This window comes from Myotis nattereri, assembly GCF_964212035.1.
Source record: "Myotis nattereri genome assembly, chromosome: 3".
In the NCBI taxonomy this organism is placed as follows: domain Eukaryota; kingdom Metazoa; phylum Chordata; class Mammalia; order Chiroptera; family Vespertilionidae; genus Myotis; species Myotis nattereri.
The window spans coordinates 100,925,127-100,947,275 of NC_138077.1; the positions used below are offsets into that span (position 1 = coordinate 100,925,127).

At 37.9% G+C, this 22,149-nt stretch overlaps 1 protein-coding gene across 1 annotated transcript in view; it reads right to left on the bottom strand.

Annotated features, from left to right (window-relative positions):
* Positions 1 to 22,149, bottom strand: part of SAMSN1 (SAM domain, SH3 domain and nuclear localization signals 1) — a 47,443-nt gene that overhangs the window by 3,149 nt on the left and 22,145 nt on the right. Inside the window, exons 3-7 of the mRNA XM_081087419.1 lie at positions 21,888 to 22,037; positions 17,917 to 18,046; positions 15,840 to 15,991; positions 12,426 to 12,632; positions 8,722 to 8,872 (exon numbers count right to left, since the gene is read on the bottom strand). Of these exons, the coding sequence (XP_080943545.1) occupies positions 8,722 to 8,872; positions 12,426 to 12,632; positions 15,840 to 15,991; positions 17,917 to 18,046; positions 21,888 to 22,037 (790 nt within the window). The remainder of the gene's footprint in view (positions 1 to 8,721; positions 8,873 to 12,425; positions 12,633 to 15,839; positions 15,992 to 17,916; positions 18,047 to 21,887; positions 22,038 to 22,149) is intronic.

Consider the following 22,149-nt stretch of genomic DNA (forward strand, 5'->3'; position numbering starts at 1 on the left):
TACTTCCCTTCAGACTGACATCTACACAGGACTTCACACAATAAAAAGTGCTCTCAATACCATGTTCTATTTAGGTTGATTACTGACTGTGAGGTTCTCGTAAAGATAAAACTTAGGCTTAAAGTACTATGATTTCCAAAATTAGCTATTTTTCTTTAAAAATAAGTACTTGGCTTGTTATTTTACCCTCAGAAACCTTTATGTATCATCTCAAAGGGTAACAAACAAAATAAGTGAAAATCTGACTTTAACAGAGGATATATTTTTAATATTAGTAATAAAAATGTATTTGTTTCTATTCCCATATGAGAAACGGTGTGTCACATTCTCTAAATTCTAGAAATTGGTTTATTTTAAATACAGATTATTTATTGTGGTAATCTTTTATCTGTAATTTTTATAGAAAAAGGAAATAGTTTCTCAGTATGAAAGTCATGCAGCACAGTAATTTACAGAACAGCAGTAATTTGCTAAATGATTTCCTAGTGAAATGAAAACATGACTATGCTTCCTCAAATGCTTCCCACCAGGCCTGCAGTAATTTCAGGCAGGTGATCAGCTGGAGCCCCTCAACTATAACTATAAAAAGAAAAGGCAGGTCATTATGTTATATTATGGAAATGAGAGCTACATAGCATTAAATTTTTGTATTGTGAGGGTCAGGATTTCCTCTTTGGTTTTTCTTTTTTTTTTTTTTTTCATCCTGACACTAATGACTTTGGGATTGGCACAAACCTAGCACTGGAGCTGTGGGTGGTTTTCCCAGCAGAGGGGATGAATTCACAGTACTGCACCCACATTTCCTTTCTAAGTCATTTAGCCCCTCCATGTGACCGTGAAACAGTGTAAAGCTAACTGACCTACCTACAAATTGAAACTATAACCTTCATCAGTTTTGTCCTATGGTCCAATCATCTGAGCTAACCAGGCAAGTAACATTGGAATGAGAAACAGTTTGCTTCCAAAATTACACACTTGCCATAGGATGTCTGAGTGCATCTGTTTTATACCAAAATGTTTGTGATTTGTTAATTTATTTCTAATACTTTATTTCAGTATTTCTAATTTATGTATTCTGTTATAAACGTTATGTAAACACATAGACATATGCATATAATTTACAAATGAAAGAATTAAAGTTTTAGATATATTTCCTCTATCCTCCTCAGATCATCTACAATGTTTTATATTCTACCTATAATAATAAAAGCATAATATGTTAATTAGACCAGATGATCTTCTGGATGAAGCCGGGGCTGCAAGGGAAGCCCAGGTTCTTGGTGCCTGCTGGCGGCTGGAGGGAAGCCTGGGTGCCGAGGGAAGCCAGTCCAGCAGCTGGAGGAAGGAAGGCCTACTCTTGCACGAATTTTGTGCATTGGGCCTCTAGTTTTAATAAAAATTAAAATGATACATTTTTACTATAAAGCCCAGAATGGTTTTCAAACATTCTAAAGGCTATACATTTTCAAATCTGAGTATATTGGAAATTATTAAATAATTTGAAAAAGATGTCCTTTTTGCTTTCAGCTAACAGCAGGTATAATAGGAAGTCAGGAAAACATCCCCAAACTGTTCTGTACTCTATGTAATAAAAAGGAAAATATAATTATAAGAAAAAAATATTTAGATAATATTTTGTCATGAGGTACTAATTTGAATATTAAAATATTTTATCCTCATCAATATTTTAAGATAGTCATCAATGGCAATACAAAGCGGCATGGTGATTAAAACAAATGGCAGCTAATACAATTATTCATGAAATAATTATATCGGAGTTGTGACATTTAATTAATTAAGTATAGGCATCTCAATTATACTAGAAGTGAAGAAAGCTTTAAGGAAATCAAACTAGGTCCTAATTATGGTAAAAAGTTTTCAAACCTTAAGGAAAGAAATCTGTCCAATATTCACATTGAGAAAGTTAAGGATTCACTAAAAATGTAATTTTTGTTTGACTTTCCAGGTTTCTTATTCAAATATTCTAGATACTGACTTTATTTTGTTGTTTGACTTAGGTCTGAAGCCTCTAGTTCTTTGGGGCAAGTACTATGAAATAACGTGATCTAGAGAACATAGGAAAATGCCTGGCCAACAAAAGTACCCAATAAACATTTTTCTAAATAAAAAGAATGTGATTTTTAGATTAATTAAGGAAATATGAACTAAAGAAGATCAAATAAGGATTTTTTTTTGAACTCAGCTCTGAATTCTCTCTCCTGGTGCCATTTCTATAGAGGAAAACAGGGATATGCATCTTAGGGTGGCTCCAAACCTCAACCTCATGTTGTAGTCCCGCTTGAGTCATTCACACCAAAACTCAGTCATTCTCTAGGTAACTATAGCTGTGTTTATCTGTCCAGAGGTGGTGGTGTCCAGGGTGGAATATTCAGTAGACAATATGGCACAACTCTTAGTAATTTCAATTTCATCTTAAGCACATCCTTAAATCACTTAAACACTTTAATTTTTTAATTATAATGAATATTTGGTATTCATTTCATTTGAATATTAACATGCTCTTTGAAAAATCAAGAGCAAATGGAAAACAGGAATCCCTTTATGGACAACCAACCAGTTTCTGTTGTTTTCCTGAAGCTATGAGAGAATATGGAGCTGAAGTGACTCTCCTTTTGTTTGCACATATTTCTTTTTAGCCCAGCATCATAGTCTACCCTCTATCGACATGTGTGCAGAAAAGGAAACGTTTTCACTCACACCCACAGCAGCCCCCACTTGCACTGTGCGACTGCTTCAGTAAGAGCCTAGAGGGACACTCAGTCAAGATCACAGTCACTGGGCACCAACTCGGCGGCCCCGCTCGGCTGCCACGGGGCCCAGCCATGCACACCCGTATTGGACTGATTATTTTGATAATGATCAAGTAATTTTAAAAACTATCACTTTATATTGCTTAATTAGGGACCTTGGAAATCAAGTTTATATTTCTTATAGGTTAAATTAATCCTATTTACTTGATATGGTAAAAATTAACCTAATTTCTTTGTTTTAAAAGTTATTACTTCACACAAACATGAATGTCCTGCATATTTCTGATCCAGAAATCACTTTTACAATTCAATATGCTTTAAACATCTTTTTATGTCAGTATGCATTTCATTCTCTTAACATCTTCATACTGCTTTATTGTTTGTATATATCTTAATTTACAGTGGGGCCTTGACTTACGAGTGTCCCGACTAACGAGTTTTTTGAGATACCAGCTGTCTCTCCTCTGATTTTTTGCATTGAGTTGACAGAGTAATTTGAGTTAACGAGCTCAGTCTCAGAACGAATTAAACTGGTAAGTCAAGGCCCCACTGTATTTAAAAGAATTAATGATGGAAGTTTATTTTAGTTTTAAACTAAAACTACTAGTAATTTAATTAGTATTTTATGTATTTGTATGTTGAAGTTAAATTAACCAAACAAACTCCTAGAACTGAATTCCTGGGTATAAAATAAAAGTATGCACGTTTTAAACTTTGATAGGTTTTACATTATTGCCCTCTAGAAAGTACTCATTTACATTTTATCATGGACACATGCACACATGGTTAACACATGCATAAAACAAATCTTGACAATGCACACCAACTCTTGCCTGCCTGTTACAAAAACTTTTATGTATGCAGTGGGGTTGTGGGGGACTTTAAGTATTTTAACCAAAAAAAGTCTTGCTTACTATTTGAAAATTTCTTTACTCCTGCACTCAACATTTATTAATTCTACAGGCATTGTTAACAATCCTCTTAATGCAAGCACAGAATTGGGGACATCGGGAAGGCACATGGTAACAGGATTCAGCCTTGTTTGGCCAGGGTAATTACCACAAAGCCATGCCCAGCACACAATCACAGTGCAATCTAACAAGAACAGGAGTGCCCTGCACGCACAGGCAGTACAAGTTTCCTAGGTGACTGACATGAAATCCAATGAACTCCCTTCTCTCAGAATTCTTCTCTGGTAGAAGAGTATAAATGTTTATATTTCATTTGACTGATTTGTGTTTATTGTATTACATAAAACATGGCATCTATTATAAATTATAAATTAAATCTTAGGAATAAACCCCCTCCTCAAATCTGAAGAAATGAAATGGTCAAAATTAAAATAAGGCCAAATAGCTATGACTAGAAACAAATATGAAAGGCATATTTATAAACACAGAATAGGAAAATGCCTACATGTCTCCTCTACTCTGTATATATGGATGGTTAGCATATCTTTTTTTAAAAGTTGTATGTATGTGTCTTGACTCTAGATTGAAATCATATGGCAAGAGGGTTGGAAACTCCAGGTACACATGTCAGGGGCTAGAGCACCAGCCTGCCCTGGCACGCTATCAGGCCAACTGCTGGACTGCTCCTTGGCATAACTACAAGTCTCCCCTGCTGGCAGCTCATGTTCCAGGCTCCTGGCTGGGCCTTGCCATTTGCCCTGCATCATTTTGGGCAGGTAGGCAGACAGGAAGGCACAACTGGGGATAGTTGAGCAATGAGGGCTGCTGTGACCACAGCTGGTGCCAACAGCTTGTCACACAATCCACCCTTCCCCCTTCCTCCTCACTGAGCACTACAAATAAAGTTTGCAGGTATCTACAATATACACAGATTCTGATACAGTTTGTTTATTCAGTTACTAAGTTGTTGTTGTTGTTTATTTTAAAATTTAATTATCCCTGTGCTAAAGGGAAGACAAGATATTTCCATCACCCATTTTCCCCCAGGACAACAGTACACATTCTCATAGACACACTTTTAAGACACATCAAAGTGTTTCTAAATGTGGGAAAAGAATAAGTTCAGAATAAAGAGAAAATATTTACTATTAACAACAATTAACTTATTCTAAACAGACATTTCTCAGCAAGGGAAAGGGTTCTTGAAGGTTGTGTTTAGGGAACAATGCACACACAAACACACACATATATTCTCTACTCTTTTTTTCTTGCTGGGAATATTTATTCTAGGTGAACAGACCATTTTAAAATTCAGATGATGAATAGAGAAACCCTAATGTGCACAAAATAAACAGATTCTGCTCTTTTGCTCCTTTAAGAGCCGTCTCACTCCGATTTTTCTTCTCCTTCTAACCTGATCTGGATTCCCAGCTGAGAGCCCGTGACCTGATCTGCTCAGTTCTAATGCAGCACAGGAGTGAGTTCAGAATATCCCTGTGCCAGTCTTGCCGGGACTGCAGAGCCCCAAATAGTTCTCCTCCAGAGGTAACCCTGTGATCAGCTCTAGCACCACTTGCCAGCCCTTCCATCAGCCTGATGGAGAAGCAGCTCTACCTCCTGTCAAGCAGTAATCTACAAAGTTTAATTTTGTTTACATCTTCAAAGTCAAAGAGGGTACAATGCTATCTCTTTTGGCCTAAAGAAAAAAGGAAAAGTGCTTGCTTTAAGTGTTAGTTTTCTGCTTTTGTTCCTGCCCCAACCCCCATTCTCTTGGTTTCTCTAGATATGTAAAGGCTCACATGGGACTGTGGTCTTTCTACATTATCGCAAAGTTTTTATTCTTGTCCTCAAAACAGGTGCCCACTCTGCTCAGTTTTTATATTGATTCCAATTCCCAACCTAAGAAAGAATGAAGCTCTAAACTAAATTTATTGACGTTCCCAAACTGACATTATTCAATGATCAGAATAAAATACATACATAAAATCCTGGCAATTTGCATACCCCATTCTTCCACACACATACAAAAAGCTAACTATTTTTAACCTGTGACATGTATTTGTCTTAGTTTTATTAAAAGCATATATTCAAGGTCTTTATCCCTGAAGGTACATGAAGGTTGTGCATTTAATCTTTAGCATGGTTGTAGGAGATATGATTCACAGAGTAGAGAATAGACAAAAATAAGCATACAGCAGCATGGTGCCGAATCATCAGAACTCAACATCTTATCAACAAATAGAAGTCATTCTTCTTTATTTCTTCAGCAAAGAAGTTTTATGTAAGATAAATAGCTTTCAGTCAGTATAGCCTAATATGCAATATGCATCTTTTTGACATGTATATTCTAATAGTACTTTTGACCATAAGATTAAAATAAGAAAAATCCCTGTGCTGTGTGTTTACAGCAAACACTAGTTGAATCTGCATTTTTTCCATTTTTCATCTCCCAGAATTGGGCTCAGTGTATGTATGTTTGTACGTTACTGGCTATTATTAAATGATCAACTTCTAGTGACCTTCAAGTACCATTTTCCAAAGTCTTACAAGGGAAATAATTTGGAGGATTTGTACTTTTTTTATAGCAAACATTGCATTTCACATCATGCTTTGGAGATATTGTGCTTTGTTTTCAGAGATCAGGGTATAGCAGTATGTGTTTCTAATATCTGGATTTAGTAGATGGGTTCTAGATACATGACCTTGAGAAAGACACCTACTTTAGTTTTACTTCCTTCATGTTACAAAGGAAGAATTTGGGTAAGATAAATCATTATATGTTTTTTGTTGTTAACAGAGAAAGTAGATGGGTGATAAGGGAGTTGGAATGAAAAATTGGAAGTGGACACTGCAAGTGGAACAAGCATTTGGTACTGGGCTGATCTTCCCTCTGTGGGTCCTCGCTGAAAACTGCTCTACAGCTGAAAGCCGGCTTATTGGGGCTCTACTTTCTCTGTTAACAACAAAAAACATATAATCTTGTTGCAGTGCAACCACAGCAGCTCCCACCTTTCAGCGAGTCAGGCTTTTATAAGGTTTCCATTCTCATTTAAATACTAGCTTCCACTTTTTGAGGTAGAAAACTGAACTTAAGCTGCTGAAAAAATTGGAAAGTAGTAGTAATTTTAAGTTTTTAAACATTCGTTGTTGTTTTCATATTTATCAATTTGCCTATGTGGAAGAAAAAATGTGGGTTTTTATAGCATACTGCCTTTGATTGAAACCCTAGCTCTGCTACTTATCTAGCTGTCCAGCCTCTTTGAAGTTCATCTCTAAAATGTTTTCTTATCTGCAAAATTGGCAAAATACCGACATGGATGGTATTGTAGAAGAAAAGCAATTTTGTGCAAGTGTCCAAAAAATACTGTCTTCTCCTTCCCTCTACTTCAATGTCAAATTAGTTTGAAGAGTATTGACAATGATACTGAACATTATCAATTACAAAAAATCTACAGAATTTGTTTCTTAGCCTAACATTGCTTACAGAGGAGACATATTTTAAAATGACAAGATGTGACAAAAAACTGCCTCATTTACATGAAAGATACTGCTACATCAATTTAAGCTGATCAGTTCTGTTTGGGCTTGGATTGTTGAGTACACTGGCTACTTAAGTTTGATCTTTGTCGGCCCCTGTGACCCTATCCCCTCTCTTTGTATCTCCTAGCTTCCACAACTTCAAAGAATGCACATAAGCACATAGGCCTAAGGGTGAAATCAATTCTGCAGGTTTCAAATTAGTCATACACATGAAAGCTTTTTGAAAAGGATGAAGATCTATGCAAACTCAAGACAGCAAGTAAAAAAAAAAAAGTAAAGGTACAATTTCTTAAAAAAGTGAATTCCTTCTAGATAACAGGCCAGTATCTATAAATATGTGCTCTGCAAATATGCCCATTTGGGGGATATAAGAGAGAGGATGCAGGGAAGCCCACAAAGGGACAGCCAGGAGGCCTGGGCCCTAAGTGCACCTTTCCTCCCTACTCTGGACTGTTATTTGTAGTGTTAGAAAGTATAGCACCGCATCACAAACACTGGTCCTGGCTTTCTAATTTGCGAGGTAGGTGAGCTTGGACAAGTTACTTATCTTCTCAATTTCTCATTATAAAATGGGGGCAGTACTATCTTACTCACAGAGTTATGGAGAACATTGCAGAAGGCAATAAATGTGAAGAACCTGGCTCAAAATTGTACTCAGAACATGTTAAAAAAGTAGTTAATGCTTATTATTATTATTACTTTTGCAAGAGAAGATTGTATCATCTTTAAAATTAGGTACTTCTTTCCTTTTTTCTAACAAAATATTCCTTGCAGAGCTTGGCATGTTCTGAACTCAGGGTTCTGGGAGCCTGACCAGATTTAGTAAGAAGAGTGTTCAGACTGAGCAATTGTAAAAGCAAAAGCTAACCTATCTCTACAAACCCAGTTGGTATAGCCAGTATTCTGGCACAAGTAAGTCTGCATATATTCCTCCATCTCCAGTTTATACTCACAAACACCCAGAGCCATCTCAGATAATAGCATGGAGTGCTGAATATTTTTGCAAGCTATTTTAACATTTTGAAAGAACAGTATAAACACATACAAGATGCGACTATATGGTAATAAAATGAATCTTCTTGTGTGGCATGAAGGTTCGTTAGTTTGGAGCCAAGCTCTGGGCTGTTGTACAGGAGCCGCTTATGACATTTCTCACTAATGACGCATGCTGCCACTGAATGTTTGCCTCTGTCTGCTCCAGTCTTTGGCAATGCAGACATGCACTTGCATGTAAATTAATAACTGCAGAATCTAAATGAGGGACCCAAAAAAGACCTTTCATTTTCTGAGTCCAAAAGGGAAAAAAAAAAGACCTCTTTCTAATTATATATTTGATCAGAGTTGTTGTTTACAAATGTATAAGAATACATTTATTTTATGGGAAAGAATGCTTTATATGATTCTCGGCAAATTAAATTGGAACTTTGTTTTTAATGATTTCACTATTTACATTAAACTGTTATTATCAGCTAGGGAGAAAAATAGGTGTGCAAACTTACTTTCTTCATCAAGGAGATTTTCAGCAGCTGATAGTAACCTCTTCCTGTCTTCTGGGTTTTTAATGTTTAATTCAATGAGATGACTCTCTTTTATATCCTTTAAATCTTCTAGGGTCTCATAACCATTGAGCAAAAGTGTTGATGAGTATTCCTGTGTGGGAGAAAAAAATATGTATAATATGAGCTAGTTGGATTTAAATACTTTTAATTCTCTGTAGATTTATAGAAAGTGTAGAAATGCTTATGGAAGCCAATAAAACTTTTGCTTAACTTTATTTTACTTGTATTAGTTTTCCACATATAAACTCTAGGGCATTTAAAAGAGTTGGAGGTATAATTCTGACATTCTGGAAGGACAAACATAGAGAAGAAATAATTACCTTAAGCTATACAATGCTAGATAATGGATCAATTAAATTAATCCTATTTGGCACTTTTTCATTTCTCAAATTGCTAAATTGACAAAACTAGAGTGCCTTAAGTTTAAAAACAAAGTGCTTTTTTTTTAAAAAAAAATATTGTATTGATTTTTTACAGAGAGGAAGGGAGAGGGATAGAGAGTTAGAAACATCGATGAGAGAGAAACATCGATCAGCTGCCTCCTGCACACCCCCTACTGGGGATGTTCCCACAACCAAGGTACATGCCCTTGACCGGAATCGAACCTGGGACCCTTCAGTCCGCAGGCTGATGCTCTATCCACTGAGCCAAACCGGTTAGGGCAACAAAGTGCTTTTAATAGAGTATATTATAGTAACATTTTTGAATCTACATCTCTTATTTGCTTGATTGCAAAAACAGCTACCCTCATTAATTTCTTGGGGTAGGGTAAAAAATAAATTTGAAATAGATGCAATTTAAAAGTGGACTTAGGCCCTAGCTGGTTAGAATGTCAGCCTGACAACTGAAGGGTCCCAGGTTCTGTTCTGGTGGGTGGGGGGGCGTGAGGCCCAAGTTGCAGGCTTGATCCCCAGTGGAGGGTGTGCAGGAAACAGCTGATTCTCTCTCATCATTGATGTTTCTGCCTCTCTCTTCCTTTCCCTTCCTCTCTGAAATCAATCAATCAGCATATATATATATATATATATATATATATATATATATATATATATATGATTTTGGTTATAAACCAAAGGAATCCAAGGCTTTCTATTTAATTAAAAGTTTTATTAAGCTTTACAAAAGTACTTTTCTCAGCACATATATCTTGTCCATCATTTGTATCAAGATATACTAGTTTAAAATTCCTGGGCTTTTGATTTCAAAGTCTGTATTTTATTTATGTAACCTCTGTTCTAACAGCATAAAAATTCAAAGTGAAGTTTAATGCTTTTCAACTTTCTCAAAAATTCCTCCCATTTTATTTGGTTATTATTTCAATATCCTTATTTAGTTATTAAAATTGAATAAGAGGAATTATAAAAGTTTTAGGTAATCAGAAAGAGCTTATTACTAGCCCTTTAATGTTAAAAAAAAACCCCACAAACAAACAAACAAAAAACAGTAGCAATTCTTTTAAAAATATCCTACAAGGAACACTGAATTAGGACAGAGAAAAATGGAAATTCCCATTCTGATATAGCCATCTAACTGAGGTTTCATGACTAAGTTAGTTCACTTCCTTAGACCTTGGTTTTCTCATAGGTCATGATAAAAACAAATAGGGAAGCAGGATTCAAACTTGTACTTCTTCCAAGGAGCACCCAATTTGGGGCACCAGCAGTAATGTAGGAAGACCTAGGCAGTGTGTCTACAGACAAGATTGTAACTAGATAATTCAGGACAGACAATTAAGGAAAGTTCCATTAGCTATTGCCTTAATGAATTTCAAAAAGTATCAAAGTACTACCATGTTAACTTTTAAAATGGATTGCAAAACAGTAAATTGAGTGAGGCTAGGTATATTGTATATACACACTATTTAACACTGTAGATATTTTGTTAATATATGAGAAAATAATTTTATTATAATATAGGCAACACAGTTTTTTTTTTTAAAACTCAATTATTATGCAGGCTTAAGATCACTATTTCCTAACAAATTAGTTTTAAAAGAGTTATATTTACTTATTTTTCCTTTGACTTGCTTTTGATCTTTGCTCTAAAGAAAATACAATTTTCATTTTTTTCTTTCAAGTTTCTGGTACCATTGTAATTAGCTAGTTGCTAATACTAGGAAAGAAGCATAAGGGAGACCAGACATTATAGGCCTGTTAATTGGGCAGCTTCACTAGGAAGCTGCAACTTCACACTCCCCAGGGAACCACTGGCCCATTTCCTTGCAGCTTATTGGGGGATGGAATTGGACAAAGCGGAAGATGAGTGCATCCTCAGTGAATTGGGATGTCACAGGGAAAGTGGCTGTCAGTCAAGCCTGGGGAACCATGAATTGACTAGAGTAGGGCAGGGCCATTGCAAACCTGCAAAAATTTGGGACTATACAATCCCCTAAACAAAAGGAGTTCATGTTCTCTCTCGGCCCTCTTGTTCCTGCTTCCTTGCATTAGCCTGTGTTTCCTACATAGCCAGTGGCCATGTGGACCCCACATGTAAGGGACTGATGACCTGTATCTGGGAGCACAAACTAAGCCAGCCTGGTGCTGGATTAGACTGTGTCTCAACCTAGAATGGAAACGTGGGATACTGGCTTTGATGTTATCCCTGCTAAAAGCAAAATGGACTTCTTCTGAGGAGGCTAAAAGGCTAATTCCCATGCAACGCTGATATTAGGGGGCGCAGGGGGGAGGGCTAGCAATCTGAATCCATGCCAGCAAGCTCAGTGTACATTCTTGATAACCTATAATTAAGTCACTGCCTCTTTCCCAGAAACTGGTCTTGCAGAACCTGTTACAGAGGCCATAAAACTGTGAACAGCGCACTGCCCCGGAGGGAGGGTTATTAATGTTGGCTCCAGGCCAGACCATCAGATATGGCCTGGAGACCCCCAATACCTGGGGGCCTTCTTGCAAGGCCTGTGAAAAGGATCAGAAGCATAATCCATATTTGCGGGAAAAAGACCCCAGGAAGATATAAAAGGGAAGCCCCTGCGTGTTACTTTCCTCAGATTTGGAAAGTTATTCCCTGAGTCCGCCGGCATAAATAAACAGTGTCACTCCTTTTCTCTAAAGTGTCGCTTGGTTTTTCTCTAGTCTTCTGCAACATTTCCTTGGAAGGACAAAGCAAAATGGGACCTTGGAAACTCAGGGGTTTAATTGATCAGAAATAAAGCTTTCTACAATACCACATCCTCCCCTGCAAGTCTCAGAAAATTCTTTTTCTGGGGATATCACAAGAAACCCATTCCCTCTAGCAACCTGTAGAGATGTGGAGATCTTTACATTGATAACATCTGGATTTTTATTTTCACTCTTCATATTTTCTTTATGATTCTTCTTTACATGTTTCCTCTGGGTCATTTATTCTCCTAGGTATTTTTTATTTTTATTTTTCACTACCCTTTCTCAACATTAATCTCTACAGTCATTGCTGAGTACCAATAGAGTTTAGTCCAAAGGATATTATATCAAGAACCATTCTAGCATAATAAAAGTGATAAAGGAGAAATAAGAACTGTTCTTGAAAAACAGATTTTCCTTTGCTGTAGGTCATATATTTTTTAACAATTCTGTTCAAACACTGATCTAGTCTCTCTAATTTTTCTGTCCATATGCCACACAAATCCAATAGGCCACATGTTTGCTAACCTGAAGGTGAATCCTCTCTAAGAATTCCTGCAGGGTCTTGGATTTTTCTCTTCCACTGCTTCGGCGTGTCTTTATTTTCCTGGGGGCTGATTCCTCTTCTGAGATGACATCCACATAAATAAATTTGAAGTTTCCCACCTTATTGTTTAACATTCCTGTCCACATCCCCATTGGTGTTTTGCAGATGATGTCTATGATGTCACCTTTCTGAGGACAAAGAAATATGCAAATCAAATTTCAGAGAACTCTGGTGCTGTTGTAGAAAGAATGGAATAATAGAAAATAGAATAATGAGGGCAATATGCTAAGATGATTCCAAGATAACAAATAAGTATAAGAGGAAATTTCTTTTAAAAGTTTGAGGAAGCCCAACTGGTGTGGCTCAGTGGTTGAGCATCGACCTATGGACCAGGAGGTCATGGTCAGATTCACAGTCAGGGCACATGCTCAGGGTTTGGGTTTGATCCCCAGGGTGGGGCATGCAGGAGGCAGCTGATCAATGTTTCTCTCTCATATTTAATGTTTATATCTCTTTTCCCCTCTCCTTTCCTCTCTGAAATTAATAAAATATATCTTTTTTAAAAAAGTTTAAGGAAACTATTTACTAGTGACAACAAAGAAAACAACATGTTGAAGAAAATATCCTACATGCATTTGATAACATGTTTTTGTGTTTGGTATCATATCAATTTGTCAACTTTTATTTGTAGAGCACAATGTAATTTGCAAAACATTTTTGCACAAATGAAGTCATTTTATGCCCACAACACACCTCTTAGGTACATATACAAAGTGTCATTGTTTCTATAAATATTACAGAAAAATAAACACAAACATTAAATAACTTCCCAAGAGCTTATAGGAATTTAATGGCAGAACCAGAACTCAAGACTAAGTTGTCTGAACTAAAAAATGATGATCTTTTCACTCATCCTGCCGAAGCACTATGTATGTAGCAAAACTCAAGCTGCTATTCCTGGAAGGGCTCCCATATTAGGGAAAGGAAGAAAGAGAAATCTGTGATTCAGTTTGTGCCTCTAGTAACTGAAATACTCATCCACAGTACAAAATAAACACACCTAAATTATTGCATTCATGTAACATAATGAAAGTGTTCAGAACTTTGTACATACCAAATACATAATAAAAGTATGTAAGCACTAAGGATAAATTGTTACTTAATTATTCTAGAGATGACAATTCTTAGATCAAGCTCCCCAACAAAGTTTGGGTTGAAGTATCAATGAAGCACATTGGGATAGACAAAGAAATTGGTCTTTTTCTTTATTCGCATATGATACTGTCTGGTTACATGCTGCCAGTTATTGGAAGAGCAGAAAACCCCACAGGGGTAATTATTTGTAAAGAAAATGGATATTGATGCAAATACAGTGCCTACATTTAAGAGAATAGTTACTCCCTTGAGACATAACTTTCTTTCCCAGAGAAGACATTATAGTTTCTGATAGTTTTGCCATATAATGGGTCTACCCCTAAATAAACAAAGCATTTAGTCGGTTACTAAGAATATTTTTTCCTGCTGCTCTGTGAATGTATATTCTAACATCTAAAACACAGATTTTATTTGTGAAGTAGAATTCAATATGATTAAAAGATCTGGGCTTTCTGATTTGTAACTGTCTGCCTCTCTGACCCTATGAGCTTTCATCTAGCTCTTTCCTGCCTTTCACTATAAGGGCATCAAATCTTAAGCTCGTTGGATCAGCTAACCAGTCCTAGAAAATCCCCAGAAGCTCTGAAGGGAGTTTCTAAGCATGGCAGCCCTCTGCCGCATACTTCCTAGTATCTTAAAAACTTGTAAAAATTGTACATTCCAGGAAAGGTCACCAAGCAAAGACTCAATGTCATTTTGGATAAGACCCTTTTGGAAACATTAGTATTCAATTTGCAGTGGTAACTGGGATTCTTATTGTGTCTTACAAGTTTTCTGCAAGCATCACCTTGGGCAGCACCGAGGTAGTGAACTGTCACAATACTGTAGGGATGGTGAACAGCTATCCTGAATCAAAATGTGTTCAGTTTATTCCCTTCTACTCCCCTCCATTCCCCAAAACAGGAACTAAGAAATGACTAAGGGGCCAATTGAAGAGAATAATGCTTTCTTCCTCCTCCAACTGAGCTTGCTCAGGTTTGATACCACAGGGTGGACAAAGAGAAGAGTTGTGTGCCTTGAATGTTAAATGATAATATCAATACTTCATAACTTATAAATATTGGTTAACATTGGCTTGGTGCTGACAATATAAAAATTCATAAATTCTGTCCTTTTAGCTATATAGCACTTTGTGTTACTAAAAGGAATAACTTGACATCTATAAAATATTTTAGCACTGAACCTTCTTCTATTTGTGCTGTTGCAACCAGCTCCTCCCCTTAAGTATAAGCAGGATAATGAAAATGATGGATTTCTCCCCTGTGATTATGTTGTGTTACATGACAGAAGGGACTATACAGATGTAATCAATGTCCCAGACTAGTTAATTTTGTAATTATCTGGGCGTTTCTGACTTAATCTGGTAGCAGCTCTTAAAAATAGAGATATTTGAAGCATGATGAGTGTTTCTCCTGCAGAACTTGTTACAGAGAGGGCCGCGGCCGGCCGCCTCCAGGAGCTAAGGATGACCCAGGGTGCTTTCCAGGAAGAGAGCATGAGACTCACTCCTACAACCACAAGTAACTGAATTCTGCCCACAGCCAGTGAGCTTGGAAGATGACCTGAGCTTAGGCGAGATCACATTTCCAGCTGGCCCCTGATTTCAGCCCAGTGAGACCTTCAGCTGATGAACCATGCCCAAATTATGACCTTCAGAACTATGAGAAAATAATACATCTATGTTGTTTGAGGTCCCAAAGTTTGTGGTAATCTGTTACACAGTAATAGAAAATGAATACAGAGGATAAGAGTAAGAAGAGGGAATTCAGGAGGGAATATCATTGGTAGGACGATGTTTGGTTACTCAGAGTAACCAATTTAAGTACTGAAGTTGCCCCAGACAAGTCTGGTTCCCAAGGCCTTTGCTCTGCTGGACTCTTGCCTAATATTTCCACCTTTTCTCCCTCTTTTTTGCTTTATTATTTTCACTTCAGGAATGATCAGGCAGAGCTGGGCACCTGCTTTCAGGAAAATGTACACAGTCCCTTCTTCTCTGATAGGCTTTGATTATGCATTATCTACATAACAGCAGCTTATGCTAATAGCCCCAAGGACTGATCCCAACTCTGCCTGGCATGTTATGTTTAAACTCTTGCCACAGCAATCTGGTCTCCAGTTCTACTGTTGGGAAGAACAGACTCACATCGCCTCCCCCCAGTTCTCACTGCTTGCCCTTGAGAAACAGATCACACAACCAGCACTGGACACACCATACAGAATGCAGATGTGTGTGCACACACCTTTATTTTGAGGGAGTCAGTGTCATAGGGGCTTGGCGTGAAGTCGGTATGCACTCTGGCACGGCCACAGAATGTTCCAGAGTAGGGGCCTTCATCATCGAGTCGAAAGCTGTCCCGGTTACTTGTGCCATCTGAACAGCTTGTGATGCCACCTGAAGAAGGCAAAGCAGAGGTTAGCAGTTCTCACAGGAAGTTCATAACATTCTGAACCATCACCTGGAACAACTAAGCAGGGACAATGCGGAAACATCGGATGCCATCCTCCCGCAGAGGCCCCAAGGACCCATCCTGTTTCTGCCTCCCAGTCCCTCTCCATCAGCGACCTCTGTCCTCTGAGCCACTTTGGACCTTTCTCCAGCCAACCCGACCACTCTCTCCTCAACCACTAACCCAAATATCATCTGACTTTGGACAGTGTTTTGAGTATGGGTACTTGTTACAGAAGCAGATAGTGTAAACTTAACTCCCTGGACAAGCCAAATAATTAAGTTTGTACATATGGCTTTCAAAAATGTTCTAAACTGGACTTTTTAAAGCTGCTCTAAATCCTTGCTCTTTGGTCTTCTTCCTTTATGACTTTGAACCTCAGGGGATTAAGAGGAAAGTGATTCTATTCTGATGTGTGTCTGGGGGCAAGGATTCTTTCCAGTGGAAGTCACTCTTAGTGTCCCCCTCTCAGCGTCACTTCACTTTCTCCTTCAGTGGGCCTTTGGGTGCTCAGTTCAATGACCGACAGCCTCAGTTTCTCAACCATGAATAACAATAACTGTGGAAACAAGGTCAAGATCCTTAGGGATGCTCCATATTGTATATGAACTGGTGTAAAAGAAGGGTAGTTTCTTCTAATTACAGAAGTAAATTGTACGTAACAGCTAAGTGAGCCACCGTCTCCTCACACCTCCCTTCCATGACCACCCAGGCCCTGGTTTTTCATGGTACATTCTAGTTAATAAAATTCTTCCCACATGCAGCATCACACTTCAGAACTTTAAAATTGCCAGCAGAAATGAATACTAATGATATCTGAATTTCACACATGCAAAAATATAGCCTTCAAATGTTTCTGAAGTTGCTTTTTAAACAAAATAACTGTTTAACAGCCAATAGGAAAATAGGAATAAAATTCAGGATATTTGAAACATCTGGTCTTTGCTATCTAAATTCAAATAACAGAAGCAGCTGATTTAAAAGGAAATGAAAAATAAACTGCAAAAACACTTAAAAGCCCTTACAAGATTAGAGGGATGTATAACAGTGTAAAGTGCCCTGCATAACAGCAGTTTCCAAATATTGTAGCAGGATATGTGACTGAATCCCGAGTGATTGATCTTCTTAGGAATATATCAATGTTTTAAGAAAATCCTTTTTGATCATGTGCTGATTTCTTTTTGTCACCCAATTGGTGATATTCCTACTTTTTAATATTTCCATATTACTTTACTCTTTACCCACTAATGCTGGAGGGGAACTCAAATGTCAGAATTGACATAAATGTCCTGCTTTATCCAGAATTTTTTAAGGAAAATAATGGAAAGGAAGGAAAAATGAGAGAAGACAGGAGAAGAGAGGAGGGGCAAGTAGGAAGGGACATGGGAGAGAAGAAAAAGAGAGAGAGAGAGAGAGAGAAAGAGAGAGAGAGAGAGAAAAGCAGCAAGGGAGGAGAAAAGAAGGAAAGAAGAGACAGAGAAGAGGATTTTATTTATCTGAAAACTGTAAGTCATTTTAAAAATACTGACTCAATATAACACTAGTTCTCCCCAGCATATGTTTTTATTTTAGGGATGCAGATTTAATTACCCAACATGATCTTCTGAGGAATATCCCCAAGGACACTTCTGACAACAGTGTCAAAAGTTTCAAAATAGTACATAATTCTATCTAATATATTAAGTAACATTTTAAACAATAGCAATGCTTTAAATTCAACACACCATACATTTCTTACTATTCATCTTATCAAGTAGCTGGAGCCTTGTTGCTAATTTGAGGAACCAGTCCCAGAGAAGCAAGTCTGTTGTTTCTAGTTAACTTAACCCAGCCCTCCCATCAGGAACTTGTTCCTGTTTTGTAGCCTTACTTGATGAGCTCCACCCACTGTAGAGACTATCCATGGAATCGCTGGCTTTGAGGGAGAGCTTCTCTGTGTGAATCCCAATAACGGGGTCACTGTTCCGACACGGGAGGGCACCCTCTCCATCGTCCTCATCCTCCAGAAAAACATATCAGAGGTTAGGGTAGATCATTGCTTTCCCTGGAAATGCTCTCTGTGCACATTGGTTTAACAAACAAGATATAGTTTAGCAATAAAGGACTTAGGAATACATCAATGTGAAATATGAGTGTCATTAATCTTAATTTCACTTCTCGCAAAGAAATGTATAGTATTCTTTATATAGAACATTCCTCATTATGGAATTTAACTAAAATTATAATAGTGCAATTTGTAAATCAGGATGAATATTGTATCAAGATTATGTAACCAGAAATGTTAGATTATTGACATCTATGCTCTTTCTGTTAAAGAGTTTTATTTCTTTATGTATGTGCTCTTTATCCCCTATTTACCACTATTACTAATCCTTTGAGATCTGACATTAAAAGTTTAAACTCTGCATAGTTATTTCATGTCAGTTATTTGTACCCCATGAGATCACTAGATATGAATAAAACATGCACACTTCACAATTTTAAAGCAAAGCTTTACACATCTCATACCATGCTTGCCACCTAGTCAAGTGAAAAGCAAATCTTGCATAAATTTAGAAAGACAGGCAATTTCAGAATAAATTACATCTGCTTGAAAACATCTCAAATGTTTTCCATATTTAGGTAGTTTGGACAAAACCTTTCTTAATATTCATCAATTGTAATTTAATAATCCTAATTTTTGAGCATTTCTAAACATTAATAAAACTTCAGAATATACATTTGATTTACACTCAGTTTGATTCTCTGTTTTTATCCATTCATTTATCCTTCTGTTCAGTCATTCAACCCACATTTATAGAACAGTTTCTAAGTACCTGGCACTGTTTGGGGAACTAGGAATACAGCGTGAACAAGGTAACGGGATTATTGCTCTAATGAGGTACATTTTAGTGTCAGACAGTGTGTGTGTGTGTGTGTGTGTGTGTGTGTGTGTGTGTGTGTACTGTTTGGGGGAGGCACGTGTAAACATAATAGGCAAGAAAAAATCAGAGAATAAGTGCTATAAAGGACATAAAACTGGATGATGCCAGGAGATTAGCTACTGGGTTTTAGGGTTGGGGGAAGTTCAGTTAATTTAGAAGGAGTAGCCTCCAGAGACTCCTTCATAAGGTAATATATGCTCTGCATTGTTGACCTGAATGATGAGAAGCTATAACTTACGTGAATATTTGAAGACTGTTTTTCAAGCAAAAGGAACAGTGAAATCCAAATAAATATACTCAGAATTAACTTGAGTTATGCAGGGGGAAACAACAAGAAAGGAGAGTGTGAGAATATGATCTAAGAGAAGTAGGTTGGAGGCAGAGCACCAAGAACCTTATAGACCACATGAGGGGGCCATGGAAATGTGCCACTCAGTCCTCTTGCTGAGGTGCCCTTCTTTACTGACAGCCCCAGCTGTTGCCCCTCTGTCCCACCACTGTGTTTGCATGGGACCTAGCTCCCTACCAACGACTGAAACAGTGGGATGAGTTGAGTACTGGTTGAGTCCATTCTGGTGGGATGTGAGGGCTCCTCTAATGGAAATCTATAGCTCAAGGAAAGAAAGCAGAGCTAATAAGGGAAGTTATGAAAAATAAGGAAAGCCAGAAGAATGCCTAAAAAAACAACAAGGAAAGAGAATCTTTCATATGTAATGGAATCATCACAAAGTGAAATGCATCTGAAAAGTAATGTAAGAAGAAAGAAGATTGACCTTGGCAGCACAGAGGTCAACACTGATTGTGACAACTGTCTTGGAAGTCCTATTGAAGTGGGCTCAACAGAGAATGGCATTAAACATACAGATTAATGGAACAGAATTGGGAGTCCATAAATAAACCCATATATTTAGGATCAATTGGTTTTCAACAAGAGTGTAAAGAAAATAAGTAAAATGGGGAAAAAATTGTCTTTTTAACGAAGTGTTGGGACAACTGGATATACACATTCCAAAAAATGAAGTTAGATTCCTACCACACACCATGTAGAAACATTAATGAATTACACACCAAAATTTAACAGCTACAACTAAACAACTCCTAGAAGGAAACATAGGAGTAAGTCTTTTGAAATTTAAACAGTGGTTTCTGAGATACCATGCTAAAAGCACAAGTGATGAGAGAAAAAGAACAGGTACATTGCACTACATCAAAACTGTAAACACGTGTGCTGCAAATTATACCATCGAGAAAGCAGAAATAAAATCCACAGAATGCAAGAAAATGCATGAGACTGCAAATAAGATATCCGATAAAGGACTTGTATCCAGAATATATCTTAAAATGTGTAAAAGTCCATTAAAAAGACAAGCCCATTAAAAAGTGGGCAAAAGATTTGAATGAACCTTTTTCCAAAGACAATATACAAATGGCTAATAAGCACATGAAATGATTTTTAATATTATTAGTCTTCAAGGAGGTGCAAATTAAAACCACATTGATATTCTACTTCACATCCATTGGGATGGGTAGTCTAGAAAAGACAGACAATGACAAGTGTTGGAAAGCATGTGAAGAAATTGGAAACCTTATACACTGCTAGTGGGACTGTACAATGATGCAATTGCTTTGGGAAATAGTTTTCCAGTTTCTCAAAATATCAGAGTTGCCTAAGAGAATGAAAAAAAATATTTCCATGCAGAAATTAGCAAAAATCCTATATAATAAAGAGCTAATAAGCAAATGGTCATCACGCCCTCATGCCATCACACTGTAATAGCTCAGACACTCAACACTGGGGAGAGAGGTATGGGGAGCAACCAGGCACAAATGAGCTCCTGAGGGAGGAATGGGGACCAGCCAGGCTGCAACCTGGGAGAGGGACAAGCTGCCCATCCCATGGTCCCTGGTGCCAGTGGCTGCACCTGCACCTGTGGCCCCGGGAGAGGGACAAGCCACACACCCCGTGGTCCCAGGTGCCAGCGGCTGGGGCTGCGCCTGCCGCCTGGGAGAGGGACAAGCTGCCCGCCCCACAGTACAGGGTGCCAGCAGTTGTAGCTACGGCCCAGGAGAGGGACAAGCCACCCACCCTGCGGTCCAGGGCACCTGCAGCTGTGGTCTGGATGAAGCCACCTGCCCATGGTCCCCTGCAGCTGCAGCTGGCCCGGGTGAAGCTGGCCCAGGTCCTGGGTGCCTGCAGCCAGCCAGAGGGAGGGAAGCCAGGGTCCTGGGTGTGGGGTGAGGCAGAGGCAGTTAGGGGCGATCAGATCAGTAGGGGAGCAGTTAGGGATGATCAGGCTTATAGGGGAGCAGTTAGGGGCCATCAGGCAGGCAGGCAGAGGTGGTTAGGGGCGATCAGGCAGGCAGGCAGAGGGGTTAGGGGTGATCAGGCAGGCAGGCAAGCAGGCAAGCAGTTAGGAGCCAGCGGTCCCGGATTGTGATAGGCAGTCAAACAGCCCTTCAGGGGTCCCAGATTGGAGAGGGTGCAGGCCGGGCTGAGGGACCCCAGCCCATGCATAAACTTCATGCACCAGCCTGTAGTATATTTATACATTATATTCAATAGCCAAAAAGTGAAAACAACCCAAATGTCCATCAACTGATGAAAAGATAATTTGTGACTTATCTATAAAATGGAATATTATTTGTCAATAAAAAGGAATGAAGTACTGTTTTCTATAACATAAATGGCATATGTTTCTCACATACTACACGTGTGGTCTTTCTGAACTTCTGTTTTCTCTATTAAAATGGGAGTAATAATACTTTCTTCCACCTAACTTATGAGCACAATTATTGAGGATAAATAGATGCTGAAGTCCTTCATAAAGCACAAGCATTTCTATATCTAGAAGTACATGCTAAATGTTTTAAGAAAAGTTTAATAGAAAAATACAAGTGATTAACAGAGTACACTTACCTTTTCCTCAGAAAGGGCTTTGATGTACTTTTTACCCACTTTTTTCTTCATTGTCCAGGAAATGCCTCTCATTTTTTTGCCTAAACCTCCTCCATGATTTGAATTTTTATTTTTTTCTCCACTTTCATTTATAGGCTCCCCATCATGCACCTAGTTAGAATTGTTTGCAAAAGACAAGATAATAAGCAATAAAAAGCATTTTTCTGAAATTACTATATAACACAAAATAAGACAATGTGACAGTATAATTAATATATTTTAT